The sequence below is a fragment of the Battus philenor genome, unplaced genomic scaffold, assembly GCF_028537555.1.
Source record: "Battus philenor isolate CCGP_79_NKW_IND1 unplaced genomic scaffold, ilBatPhil1.0.hap1 SCAF_9, whole genome shotgun sequence".
NCBI classification, from domain to species: domain Eukaryota; kingdom Metazoa; phylum Arthropoda; class Insecta; order Lepidoptera; family Papilionidae; genus Battus; species Battus philenor.
The window spans coordinates 4,507,182-4,521,624 of record NW_027181759.1 but is presented as its reverse complement, the minus strand read 5'-3'; the positions used below and the strand labels follow the sequence as shown (position 1 = coordinate 4,521,624).

Sequence of the window (14,443 nt, the reverse complement as noted above, 5' to 3'; positions counted from 1 at the left end):
AAGTAACATTTAAGTAGTACATAAACATAAATATAAATTTGATATACTGTAACATACATAAAACATATACTACGTAATATTTTTAAAAACAAAACCCTTCTTTGGTAGAGACACAAATTTTTATGAGAATTAACTAAGATTACTTGTTACTCATTTCTTACTAGGGAAGTTACTAAATAATACTCCACGAGTATAAGAGCCGTTTGAATCAAATTTTAATTTAAAATAAATGACAATAACTACATTGAACAGCTCTTATATTTATCAATAAACTTTTAATGTGTATAAAATAGGATTTTGTTACAATTTCCCACAGTCAAGTTCGAGCACCGAATCGGATAGCATTCCGTTTGCAAATGAGAACGCCGGCACAATAAAGCAAAACCGAGGGCAAATCGGAGGGCGCCCTCACACTGTAGACTACGGGCGTACGGGCATCGGACTATCAAGCCTTCCGCCGAGGTCTTCGACCGACCTAAAACCTTCCTCAGCTCACGCACTCACCGAACATAAAGAAGAGAGCAAAAGTACAGAACCCGTGGACGTTCTGAATGACATTGGAAACATGCTTGCCAACCTAACAGACGAGTTGGACGCCATGTTAGAAGAGGAGAAACGTCAAGGCCTGACTGATTCCTAAAACAATTTTTCGTTGATCCGCTTTTTTATTAAACCGAAGTTAATGTTTCATTTCAAACTCGAATAGAGAAATAATTAGTTTAGTTCCCTTTTATCAAAACGATAAATTCCAAAGAATCGAGCTGTCAACGTTAAATACGGTGGATTGTGATTGATGATTATTCACAATAGGACTTATTATTTATCAATTATGACTATGTTAATATTTATCGAAAGTGACAAATGAAAAGGATTTTGTAATTATTTACAGTTTTACATAATGTATTGTGCAAATAAACAGAACACGCAACTAGACATATAATTTTTATGAAATATGACATATTGTCAATAGATTCTTGTGAATGCAGGGTTTCTACAGTAGATTCGATTTTATTGGTGATCCGACAAACTAATAGGTAATAGATACGCTTAACGCAAGTTGATGTGTATCTTAGCAACAGATTCAGAAAGTTTTTAAAGATGCCTTTCAAGCCATGTTGGTAAATTTTATAAAACACAATATTGCCAATATTTATAATATAAAACAAATAATTACTAAAAGTATATTTTTATTCATGAACTACAATATACAATTAATTTTGGTTATTATATGAAAATAACACATGATTTAATTCGAAACTATCTTTTTGTTGTCTTATTTAACACTAATTAGTTCCTTATTTAACATTGAGTTTATCAATGGTTTTAATTTCATTTGGGGTTATGAAATGTTAGATGTAGTACAGAACCGTAAAAGATGAGAATGGCTATTTTTGTAAATAATGTTTTACTTAAATTATGTCATAGATAAAATATATCCAGTAGCTAGTTTTCCATGTACAATAAAATGCTAGGTTACATGAGTACTTTGTAGAATGGACTAGTTAGAATTTATACAAAATGATTAGACCTAGATATAGATTAAAAATAGTGATTTTCAATAATTGTATTATAGCCCTTCATATAACATACTTCTAGACCTCATAGACGTTGTATAACATTCTTGTATAGCTTACGGACATGCCCATTTCATCCCATTTACACACAAATTGCTTGTCACTTAAATAATTACCAGGCTGGCTTATGCAATTACGAAGCTGAATTTAACAATATTACTTTTGACTGTTACTAGAAGATGATTTCTAATAGAATCTTCATTTATTTTCAATGCATGTCCACTTAGAACGTGATATCCAGTGGCCATAAAATATTTTTTGTAATAGCAATTAAAATAAGTATCAATGAGAAGTAATCCTGATTCACTAGTTAACTTGTTACCGTTCATTCAGTTCACAGAGTACAAGAAAACATTCAAATAGTAACCCACTCTACCCATAGTTTTGATACTAACACAAAATGTACCTATGTTTGGATAATGGTATATGTTGTAGTGTACAATATAATATTTTAAGCTTTTTTACTGTAAATATCTGTTATAGAGATCAGTTTCTATACAGTTCTTTGATACCTAACAAGTCATATTTAGAAATTTTGTATAACTACCTTATAATTTGTGAAATGATAAATCTGCCGTCACTCATGTTTATACTGTGAACATACAATAGGAAGGTGCTAAACAAGAAATCGTAAAGCAAATTGTATATTTTACAACGTCGCAATAAAGAGGTCTTCTTCAAGAGTTTAATTATTTTGGTTATGAACTAGTCAAAATTGTTTTGAGTGGCGGCAAGGGCAAGCGGAGGAACATAATGATTTACTATAGGTTTTGCGACAATATGTTAAAGGAAAACTGCTTAACATTTTCTTATTTTAGTTCTGTTCTTATTTGAATAAAATATTTGTAATATTTCAATGGATTCTTATTTAACACCCACCCTTGATTTCATTACCCAGTGTAAAAATGATTGTAATTGATGATTAAGTAAATTCATTTGAATGAGAAGAAGAGAAAATCTAAATTGTGCCATAATCCTTACGCTTGTTGATGTATAAATTACTGGTAATGTCATGTCAAAACAAACTGATTATATTCCAATTTATAAATAGAGTTATTTAGAAGTGTAAATATTAGAACAACATTAATTATTTAGTTAAATTTGTTGAAATCAGTTTCATAGCAATCAACCCAAAAATTGTAAAATTTGATGCCCCATTAATTAAAACAAGTTCTTATATATACTTTCAAGATACTGTGTTAATTGTGTTCCATCTTCTCACTTGTTACAAGAATGACTACAATTTAGTAGGAAGTATTTTTGGTATATTTTAATAAAAAGGCAAAAATTACAATACCCAAGTACAATACCATAAGCATGTACTAGTTCATACAGGATAATCTAAGTATAGCACAAGTCTTTCAGGATTGCTTTGACTCGCTGGATATTTTACATTAAGGGAAAAATACAGAGAATGGAGAATTTTAGGTATCAGATCAGTTATCATAAAAACTTTTTGATATTTCCAGATTTAAAGGATACTATTTTATCACTAATTTATTACTAAGTTTATATATTTTTTTATTCTTGTGTTAAATAAAAATACTAAATAGACTGAAGGCGATATATTTCTTTTGTCTGTAAAATAATGATAATGTAACTAATAAAGAATTTTTCAATAAAGACTTTACTTAATCAAATCATAATATAATTAAGAATTCATATATTAAATATTCATTGTGTTTAATTTTTTAAAGATTAATATTATATTTGGCAATGGGAACAACACAAGAAACTTGATTTTAGACAAATATCTTACACAATTAACCAGTGGCGTAGCTATGGTATTTGGGGCCTGGGGCAGATTGGGGCTTGGTAACCCCTAAAGAGTAAATAATTTCAAAATTCAGAACAGAATGTAGTTAATATATATATTTTTTGGTTCAAAATAATAATAAATATATATAAAATAACATTAGATCTTAATAAAATTTATTGGGAAAATTTAAAAACGAACATTCCTCGCTTTTTGGCCTGCAAAGTCATTAATCACATTTTCAAAATCAATAGTGTCGACTGCAAGATGATTTAATCTATTAATAATTAAATAATCTTGCAATAATGTAATAATTTATTATTTTGTCATTTAGGGCCCTTTTAAAAAACACTTTATGTGTTTTGCAAATGAAAGGATTAAACACTGTGTATATTATAATTTATAACCGTTTATTTTTTTTAATGTTCATATTATTTAACAACTTTTTTAGCACAAAAATAGTAAAATTCGATATTCTTTTTATGTTATTTACTTTATTTATGGTTTTCATTTTTCTTTTAACATTTCATTATTCATCATTCAAAAAAAAATTTTTTCAATAAAAATATTTTCAACTTTGGTGCCCCCCCTACTTGTGCTGCCTGGTGCGGCCGCCCCGCTCGCCACCCCCTAGCTACGCCACTGCAATTAACATTTACATTGTAGTACTCCCAACGGCGGGCCAATTTCATAAATGACGTATTTAGATTTTAAATTTCAAACTGCTGTCAATTCGCTTGATTTTGCACAGACTACATCTTTAATATAGTCCAATTGACAATAATCTAGTTGTTTTAAATTGCATGATCAAGAGAAAAATTACAAAAAATGTTGTAAAAATGGGCAATCAAGAAATTATTTTGGCTATAAATTCATTCCTTCGGTGGCTATAAAGTGGCGCCGTCGTATGCGAAACGCTTGTCTATGATATCAAAACCGTCAATAATTGGCTCAAATTTTTTAATATTTCTCCTTTACAATTATATTTTAAATAGTCCAGACCACAACACATAATGATCAATTCTGCATGATTCTCAATTATTATTCTTAGATCTTCTAAAGGTATAACGTACCAGTTTTGCTTTTTAGCGTATCAAAACCTATATAAGCCTAGTCCGAAAAAAAATAGTAAATTGAGCCGAATTTTCGATCTAGTGCAACGGCAATTCAAATGATCAAAAGGCCATTTTCTCCATACTCTGGCTGTACTTTGTAATGTTTGCTGTGTATGCGCGACTCTTGTACATCATTGAAGTAAATCGTTACCAAACAAACCAGCAAACCTGAAAAAATTTCTACTGCTCAAAATATTATTATTTCGCGTTCATTCATAGAAAACATTAACAGGCTCCAATCGCTACTTTTTGACCAGAAGAGTTTTAACATCATATGTGTTCTATTATTCTTGGTATTGAAAATAATGACGCTTTATTTAAAGCAAAAAGTCAAGGGGAAGTCTTTGTCTTAATAATATCTTTACAAATTAGATAATCTTATAGTGAATCTAATATTGTAATTTTTTTTTTAACACAATCGAAGTGCTGCGCATTATTAACTTTACGTAGCGGTTATTTGTAATAGCTTGTTATAGATAGCTGTAATGAAAAGTCAAACTATATCTCTTTGTAAAATAGATTAATATTTACTAATAGAACAATTTATATCTAAAATATAATGAAGAAAAGACATGATTTTTTGTGAAAAATTTATGAATGTGACATTATGTATTGCAGTGTATTTTATACTCTACATCAGATGTCATAGTTGTTGCAAGTTTCGAGTTGCCTTGCGCGATCGATAATATAAATTGGGTAGATTCGGAGTTTGTGGAGGTCGGAGCTATTGATGGGCCAGGTTTGGGAGCGTAATCATTAATCGAAATTATTGAAGTGTAAAAATGGAATCTGCCGGTGCTTATGGAGGCGGAAAAGCTGGAGGAGCTTTCGATCCTCAAGCGTTCATCCAGAGACCTCCGGTGATAGTCAGGGCGGTATGCTGGGTTAGTATCTATACTATTTCATGACCTTTACATTATGATATTTAAAAACGAGTAAATTCATCTCCTATCACTGTACAAAGAGCTTCAAATATATTTATTAAACTTCGACGAAATATATTGATTATTTCTATATGCAGATATCTTGCATAGATTCTGACAAAACACATTATTACGTTAGACATGTAATCACTGCACCAACAATAACTATTGGCCTTGTGCAGTGGAATATGTAAATTTACCCAGAATTTTTGCAGCAATTTACATAAGTTATGATTTATTAATTTCGTTTGTTCATATGTGTTTCAAGATGAAGTTGTTTAAACTCTACTATTAAATATGAAATTAAGAATTATTCCAAAAATAAAATGAACATTATTTGGTTTTTTTTTACTAGTAATTATATATTTCTCATAAATTTACTATTAACATTTAAAATTAAAAAAAATTCCTTAATGCTATAAATAATGTTTGGCTTTACAGAAGTATAATTTATGTGTAGAAATATAGCACTAAAGATGAATACTACACAATGTGTGGTAAGAAATTAATTTCAAGGTTGTCTCGCAACTTGCAATATGTAACTTTATCTTTATTAGAAAGGGTATTGATGTGCATCTGCAATTAACTATACCTAAAACATTTTAATTTTAAAACTGCAGTTTCTTTTGATTTATAATCTGAATGTATTCTACAATTATATATCTATATGTATATTATAGAGTATATCATACCATAATACTATTAATAAATGAAAATTTGATGCCCTGTGGATATTGTAAATATTATACCTGAAATCACAATGACTGTTCATAGCATTGCCAGATTTTAATCCACCTCTTCTTCTTACTCTACTACTATATTAAGTGGTATTTATGGAAATCTTACTATACCATCAATCAACTGTCAACTGACATTTAGCCTTGCCAAGCTCATTCAAATCAGATTAAAACTACACTGAAGTTTAACTAGGAGTTTCCTCTCATTGGGGCTAGCAAACTGTCTTTCTAAAGTACTGGCTCAAGTTAAACCTTAGCTCCCAAGGAAGCCCTAAAGGTACAAGTAAAGAACCCAGCAACCCGCAAGAAACTGGCAAAGCAAAAACCTGACCAGCATGAAAAAAGGTTATATTTAGTGAATACAAATTCATATTACAATTGCATTAGTACAAATACTATAATAAAGGAAGACAGAGACATAAAGTGATAGTACTATTTCTCTCTTAACTTCTCAGAGAGTTATTACTAGCTGTTCCTCACCGACTTTGGAAACTCAATGGCCACTCTCTTGCAGGATTTCTTATAATCTGTTCTTAGCTGACTACAACTTGTTTAAAAAAGTATTCATGTCAAATTTCAAGTTTCTAAACTTTATAGTTCCGGAGATATTCTGATGAGAGACTTGGAAAAGTATGTAGATTATGCAGTGGTATAGGTATTTAATAATTTTTTGTTGAAAAAAAAATATATTGGACTGGAAAATGTATTATAATCTACTCTTTTATGCCAGATCTTAGTACTTACATTGTGATGGCTATTTAATAAAAAAGGATAACTTTTCTGAACCATTTTAAAGAAAAGTTAAAACTATTTTAAAAACAACTTTAGATTTTAACATGGTCACATACCAATTTGAACATTTTAACCAGAGATATTTATGTTATTTTAGAAATAACCTATTCCTGAATACAGTTTTGTACTGAAAAAATGATGCATAAATCAGGTCCAGTGAAAGTGCAGTTATAAATTATGCATGCAATTTACCTACGAGTAACTTATTGAAGCCACCTCCATAATTTCATCTGATTATCTTAACTTTAATCTTAGCAAAACAATAATTATTGTATTAACCATAGTTTTTCAATCATCCTGTAGTGGACACTATATTTGTTAAGGAGCTGTTAGTAGATTTTAAAGCAAATGTAAATTTTTGGGTATTTTTTGTGTAAAGGGATATATGTAAAACTTTTGTTAAGAGTTTGATAAGATTTTGTGAATTTAAGATATTTACTTATTATTAACTAACATTAAATTTCTCAGCTCTTCAGTGTAATAGTGATGGGGTGCATATCGGCTAAGGGCTGGTACATTAGTAAGGAGGACGGCAAAGAATACTGTGTCTACAATAATGATACTAATGCATGCAATTACGGTGTGGGGATATCTGTGATAGCTTTCGTAGCATCAATAGCCTTCATTGTTGGAGAATATCTATTTGAGCAAATGTCGTCGGTGAAAACCAGAAAGCATTATGTGCTTGCCGATTTGGGCTTCTCAGGTAGGAGATTTTTATAAGAATATTAATATAAAAAACTTTATAATATTTTTTTTATCATTGCCCTTTGCAATAAATCAGTGTCAAGCCACAATCATATGATGGTGACTAATTCCAGCTATTAATTTAATAAATTAATGTATTTTATGCACACCACGTATTTATTCTATTACTTTGACAAGAAATATTCAGTTTTCACATATATTTTTTTTCAAAATATATTGCAGTAGTTTGATTTTGAAAGGAAATAGCACTTTTGTGCAAGTACTCAAATTATTATTACAACTAATTTTGATTGACGTTACTGCAATAAATAAGTATTTGATATTTTTTCAACATTTTTAAAATTAACTTTTCAAGGTTAGACATTACTTGCTTTCCGGACAGATTTCGGACTTGACGTTGATTTGTGGGACTGTGTACATATTTTATGGCTTGAATATTTTTTATATAACACAATGTAGACAATTTCCGTGCAAATAGTTATTAAATAGATAATTCATAGTTATGATACTTGTAGAAAATAGACAATGCAACTTACTTTTATAATTTTCATTACATAACTGCTTGGGGTTATATAGATGGTGTATTAATAGATATTAAATCAAAACCTGCGCTTGAATCTTGTTGTTTAGTGGACATGGTGACCCATTGACCTTTTAATAATTAATCGTAACGAGAAACTGCTTTATGGTACGCTCCATGCTCCTTATAGTGCATGCAATAAAACATTTTATGACATCTTTACAAATGCCTGGGGTATAAATTTGTACCGTTTCACATTTATTTCGTTTTTATCTTTATAACCGTAACGATTTCCTTATAAGTTTTTCTTGCCGAAAATGATTGGACAACGATTATGCAATACTATTTAGGAAACAAAGTGAAGATTCAATACAAATATTGACAAGTTACGGTATTTATATTTCGTATCGAATCTCGGGAATCCCCGAATCGCAATGCTTAGCGTTTCCCGTTTGAAATTCGTAGCCAAGGTCTCTCAAGAGCCTGTTCTAAGTGACTTTTTAGAGCGTTGCTGGTGTGACCAAGGCGCCTTGCGGCTTCTCCATCTATATTATAGATAATAGGTAGTGGGTTGGGAATCCTGGCTAGATTCTATAATGTCCACGCGCCAAACTTGTCGCACTCTTTTTCTAAATATATATCTAGAAAAAAAAAGAAACTGTATCTCTTATTAAGTCCCAAATTAAAGTTTAATAAAAAAAGGGAATATGCTTTGTTTTGAATGATATATACCTTTATAATTTACTTGCGCCCGGCTAACAGAAAGCACAAATTTTATTAAATAAATTTTAACCGGGTGATTTACAAGTTAATAGCTAGTTATTTGTAGTTAATTAATTAAAGTTTATTATCATGAGGTAATATTAATTGCTGCAGTAAAGTGTATAAGTTTATCGTACAAACTTGAACATTCAATGAAATGTCCTTTTTAGAGACCTCCACTTGACAAAATATATTAGTTATCGACGGTTAGTAACAATTATCACAAGGCCAGGCGCGAGTTTTCTTTGGATTTAACACATAATAATAATAATTTCAGCTTTTTGGGGTTTCTTGTACTTCGTGGGATTCTGTTACTTGTCGAACGCCTGGGGAAAAACTGACAACCCACCAGTGGGTACAGCTAACAACATGCAAGGCGCTATAGCTTTCTGTTTCTTCTCCATATTCGCTTGGGTAAGTACTGTGATTATTTCATATCCACTTTTATATTACCATCACCATTTCAAAACTTCTGTGGCGGACATGGGCCTTCACGATTGAAATCCCTTAGGACTGAAAAGGGCCTCCATCCAGTCATCCGACGAAGTACACATCTATGAACGTCAAGAAATTTAAATTTAAGATCATTAAACAAAAATTTGTAATTTTTTTTATTAATATCAAAACATCTACCACGCTAATTATAGTGATAATAAAACCTGAGAATTAATTGGTCTTCTACTGTATTAAGGTTGTAAGTGACCACAAAAAACCGTTTCAGTTTTGGGGTCTCTGGGGAATCAGGGCGCGTCTGGAACCCTCGCAACTTTAAGTATATCTATATAGGGAAGTTCAATCTGATTCTAGTTTATATCAAAACGGGTTCTACTGACATTCTTCTGATGACGTAGACATTTGGTATATATACAAGTACTTTCAGTATTCTCCTTGTTCAATAAAACTTACATAAGGACTACATAAGGTTTATAGGGATCTAAAGAATTCAGTTAGCTATTTCAGTTACTAACTGTGTCTGGGACATCGTCCGCGTGGAATTTAACAAACAAAATATTTTTTTTACGTTTAAGAGTATTAAAAAAAATATAAGTAAGCTGCTAGTATATATCAAAATCGGTCCAGCCATTTTAAATATTAGCCGGAACAAGCAGACAGACACAAAAATTTAAATAAAAATGTAATTATGGCATACGTATCGTATATATAAATATTAGTGGGACCTGAAAGTAATGTCGTTTCTGTCCACATATCTTACAGAAAAGCGATTTATTTTTACCGCTCCGGCATTGAAAATTTGTATACTAGATAGCAAAAGGTTGTTGATAACGAAGGTAAGTATATTGTTGATAAGAAATAAAAGCTTGTTAAAAATGTAGTCGTGTGAATTTAAGAAAGCGACATTACTTTCCGGTTACCCTAATATATTCAAATGCGTGTATTAAAAAGCAGTTATTTTAATATTACAAACAGACAATCCAATTTTATTCATTTGTATTGATGAATAGATAGATGTATGCTAAAACCTTTGAGCAACTTTGCCGAAATTACTAACTTAATTTCGATGATTACTAAAATCTTCCTATGTATTAGAGAATTTTCAAATATACAACAAACAGCGTAACAATGTCTTAAGAAATTAAAACGGCCTGGTAAAAAGAATTAATTATGTTCCAACTAATTAATTATGGGGATAAATGCAAATATAACAAAGATAAAGGTAAGTACATGACAATTAAAAGTAAAAAAACGTCAGACATTTAAATTTAACTGCCTATCTCTTGAAGTAAGAAATCAACTTTCTTTTTTGTTGTTCATTTGTATAAAAAAGATACAAATGTTCAAATTAATTAAGTACCATTTGCTATTATAAGGTAGTTAAAATTAGAAATCAAAAGTATTCATGAGTATTATTAAATCTTTTGATATTTTTGATATAATTCAATAAAATAAGGAATCAAAAAAATCTTGGTTTTTCTGTCCGCAGATTGCTTGCGCACTGTTCGCGTTCCAACGTTTCCGCATGGGCGCTGACGCGGCCTTCGCCCCCGCCTATGAAGTTGAGGGCGCTGTGGGCAGCCCGGGCAGCTTCCCCGCCTACCCCGGGGCACCAGACCCGCAACCAGCTTACAGTGACCCACCCTTCTCACAGACCGGTAAGTGAATTAGTCACCAAGGAAAATAAAAAAAATACCTTATTTTGACAGATACAGTGCGCAACGAATATGTATGGATGAAATATAAATCAATTATTAATTAATAATAACTTTTATATTTGTGTATAATAATATTGTTTGGTTTTTCTTGTCAAGAGAAATATGATTAATTTAGAAAGATAACCAGCAATATTTTATTTAAATGGACTTTATTGTCACCGTCTAATTCTTTTAATAATATCATAAGACGGCATCTGTAAAGAAACAAAAACTTTTTCTATTATTTTAAATTATAGAACCTCCTTCCATATGCATAATGCTATTAAACCCTTAAGTAAAGTTAACCCCAAAGTAATGTTGTTAAAAATTATCATTGACCTTATTACTTCTCTACTGTCTTCTAGAAACAAATATTGTACCTTTCTTCTTTGTAAACTCAATTGTGAAACAATAATGAATTACAAAAACATCTCTTCCCAAAAGAAATGATAGAAAATGTCGAAAAAACCTGCATGTCCTAGAATATAAATGTACAATCTATTATAAATTTTATTAAATTAATTTCCAGGTAACATTGACTACACAGCTCCTACCTACTAAGCTGATAAAGACTTTGTTGGAGTCTACAAACATTAATATATTTTCTTTTAATCGAGTCATAATTATGATGATATAATTGAAATGACATCACAAGTGCTGCCATTATAAAAATGGTATAAAAGATAGGAGAAACAACAAACTAAAAATTATATTCTCTCTCCGCCATTGAATTATCTGGAAATCTCTTATTGTTATTATAATTATGACTTGATAACTAATCATCTGCAAATCCATTATAAGCACTCATAGCAGTATTATTTTTATTAAGTTTATGTTAATAGGGTTATCGCCAGACGTGTCATGTGACAATTTATATCATTTGTAAAAATATATAATAAATAATATTGTTAAACCATATTCATCTTAATCGAAATATATTTTTCCGATGAAACATAGAGGATATATAGAAAATTATAACCATGTATTGCCTCCTGTACCTGCTTATAGGTATTAACAAGTGTTTATGACAATATAGTTCCCATTTATTATATGTAATATAACATATGTATGTAAATAGTGCAAATATTCGGAAGTGTTTTATCAGAGATTCGTTTTATTCATACTTATTTACCTAATGTCTCAAGTTTGGTAATGAAAATTTTGAGAAGGCTTCTAAAAATTATTGCAATGTAAATTAACAAATGAGGAACTATTATCAGTCTACCCACACACACACACAAGCATTGATATGATTAACTGTGTGATTTGGTACAAAAGTGCTTTCTATAGTAGTCTAACATTTCAGTTTTAGGTAAATAAGTATTTGAATATACAATCTCTGTTTATTATTTAGAGTGACTATGTGATATTTTGTTTTGATGTTATGTTGTTTATTTGTAGTTACTAATAATTGTGCCATTAACAAAAAAATAATGATTAACCAAATGCAAGATAATATATGTGCTATACTTATCTTGATTATTAAGTTAAACTAATATTTAAAGCCACCTTTTATTGGATAATGTACGGCAATGGGTACATGCATTCATAAGCTCATTTGTCAAGTCAGTTATTCCTTATACTACTTGTAACATCATACTGTATATAATTTAATCCATATATTTTCCAGCTTGTGTTCTTGGATCATTATCTGTTATATATAGATTAAAATTGATTAGGTAAATGTAAAATTGCATATCGATATTTTATGTTATTTATTTGAAATGTGCAATGACTTTGATTTAATTAGGTGTTACATTGTACGGTGTTCGTTAATAATACTTATCCTTGTTTTCCTTTTGTCATAAGATCTGATGCAGTCAGTATTATATAAATATAACATGAGCGCTTTAACTGAAGATCATAGTATTTTTAAAGAAATATATTTAATAGTCGCTATCCTTAATGTTGAAAGTAAATGTTTAACTTGAGCATGAAGGCAATACTTAATGTGTCATATATAAATTATAATGTGATGTGCTAAGGTGTAAAGTTAGTACAAATGCTTATTCCTCTAGTGTAATTATTGAAACTTTACTTGGTAGTTCTGATGTAATTATTGACCGCTTACAACTATGTCAAGGGTTTTAACAATGGATGTTCACTGTCTATTTCAGTTCTATAGGAAGGAATAATAAAACATTGTTATATCAATAGATTAATGTTCACATCTGGACAAGGGCCTATGTTTGGACGTCAACAATCAAAAAAACTTATGAATTCTTACGACTCATATAATATATTTTTCAAAATAAGAATAACATTAATAAAGTGAAACATATATATTGTTAGGTAACCAAATGTTATTATCCATTAGTAAACAATTGATATTTTTGTAAGCAAAAAATAGTTTTCACTTCCATAGCTTGCACTGTTGTTTGTAAAGACTTCTAGCAATAAATATGAATTTATTGTTGCCCCGATGTACTGGTTGACTGATACAAAAGACTTTAATTAATATATATTTATTTTGGTCACATTATATTGTTAAAAAGATTGCCTATTCCCTAGTCAAGGTTGAAAAATGTCATATGACATTGTAGTTATGTTTATATTCTATGTTAATAAAATTTATTTCATTGATATTATTGATGGTTGATCTTTATCAGAGATTATTAGGGTGATCGCAGTTAAACTTATTTTTTTAAGACAGTCCCACAAAGACTCGTACCGTGGTCTTCCATTGTCCTCAAGATCTTTATATTTTCATCACTTGGTGTATCTTCAAATCTTCTTGTTTTAAGTTTTTAAGACCTTTAATACACATGTTTTTCATTAATGGAAGGATGTAATTTAACATGTACAGTAACTAAGAAAGTCTGCGAGTTTGTTGTTTGATTGCCATAATCATCCAGTTGCTCCACTTTTTGCTTTAATTTTATGTAATTTCTCAAATCTTTTTGATTACTTCCTGTAAGTCCGATATTTTTTTTGTTTCAAAAGTTAGACCAGTACAGACGGGCCGTGTTAGTTGGTCATATCAGTCGTGTTATAGGGCATTTACGTAGTTGCAAATGTTATCGATGTTATTAACGCATATTACTGATACGGCCGTAAATGAGTGTTACATTGAAAATGTGTAAAATTTACAATAAGAGATATTTGTTTAACCTTAATTCGACGACCCAAAAAAATTAACTTTTCGAGATTAAATTCTTATTATTAGTCAACCCGCCCACAGTGTGGCAATTATGGTACATCCCTCCATAAATATCTTTGAGGGAGGCCCATGCCTTGAAGTGGCTTTCTATGAGCCAAACGACGATGAGATTTGCTTTCATAAAATATATTTAATCAAGTATGGATTAACGCCCTCTCGCGAATAATGTGGTAATCGCAAAAAAATACTTTTCAGGCAATAATAAAAAACTTTTTTAAAAAATATAATTCTGAATAAAGGTTTTTT

The 14,443-nt window shown here is 30.2% G+C and overlaps 2 protein-coding genes across 8 annotated transcripts in view; both read left to right on the top strand.

Annotated features, from left to right (window-relative positions):
* The window catches only part of ckn (CRK like proto-oncogene, adaptor protein), a 356,007-nt gene extending 353,580 nt beyond the window's left edge, over positions 1-2,427 (top strand). For all 7 annotated transcript variants that reach the window (XM_068775453.1, XM_068775454.1, XM_068775451.1 and 4 more), the window contains one exon: positions 317-2,427. In XM_068775453.1, coding sequence (XP_068631554.1) covers positions 317-640 — 324 coding nt within the window. In that variant the 3' untranslated portion in view covers positions 641-2,427. The remainder of the gene's footprint in view (positions 1-316) is intronic.
* Positions 2,428-5,098: 2,671 nt separating this feature from the next.
* Positions 5,099-12,126, top strand: Syngr (synaptogyrin). Its single transcript, XM_068775617.1, has 5 exons — positions 5,099-5,329; positions 7,366-7,603; positions 9,165-9,301; positions 10,830-10,998; positions 11,567-12,126. The coding sequence occupies exons 1-5, from the start codon at positions 5,228-5,230 to the stop codon at positions 11,596-11,598; spliced, it is 678 nt and encodes a 225-aa protein (XP_068631718.1). The 5' UTR covers positions 5,099-5,227; the 3' UTR covers positions 11,599-12,126.
* Positions 12,127-14,443: the final 2,317 nt, after the last annotated feature.

Bases quoted from the DNA above. Each gene is read 5' to 3' on its own strand.
- Syngr (XM_068775617.1), top strand. From the start codon at position 5,228: ATGGAATCTGCCGGTGCTTATGGAGGCGGAAAAGCTGGAGGAGCTTTC. The intron at 5,330-7,365 runs GTTAGTATCTAT...TAAATTTCTCAG, and splicing joins TAGTCAGGGCGGTATGCTGG to CTCTTCAGTGTAATAGTGAT. The intron at 9,302-10,829 runs GTAAGTACTGTG...TTCTGTCCGCAG, and splicing joins TCTTCTCCATATTCGCTTGG to ATTGCTTGCGCACTGTTCGC.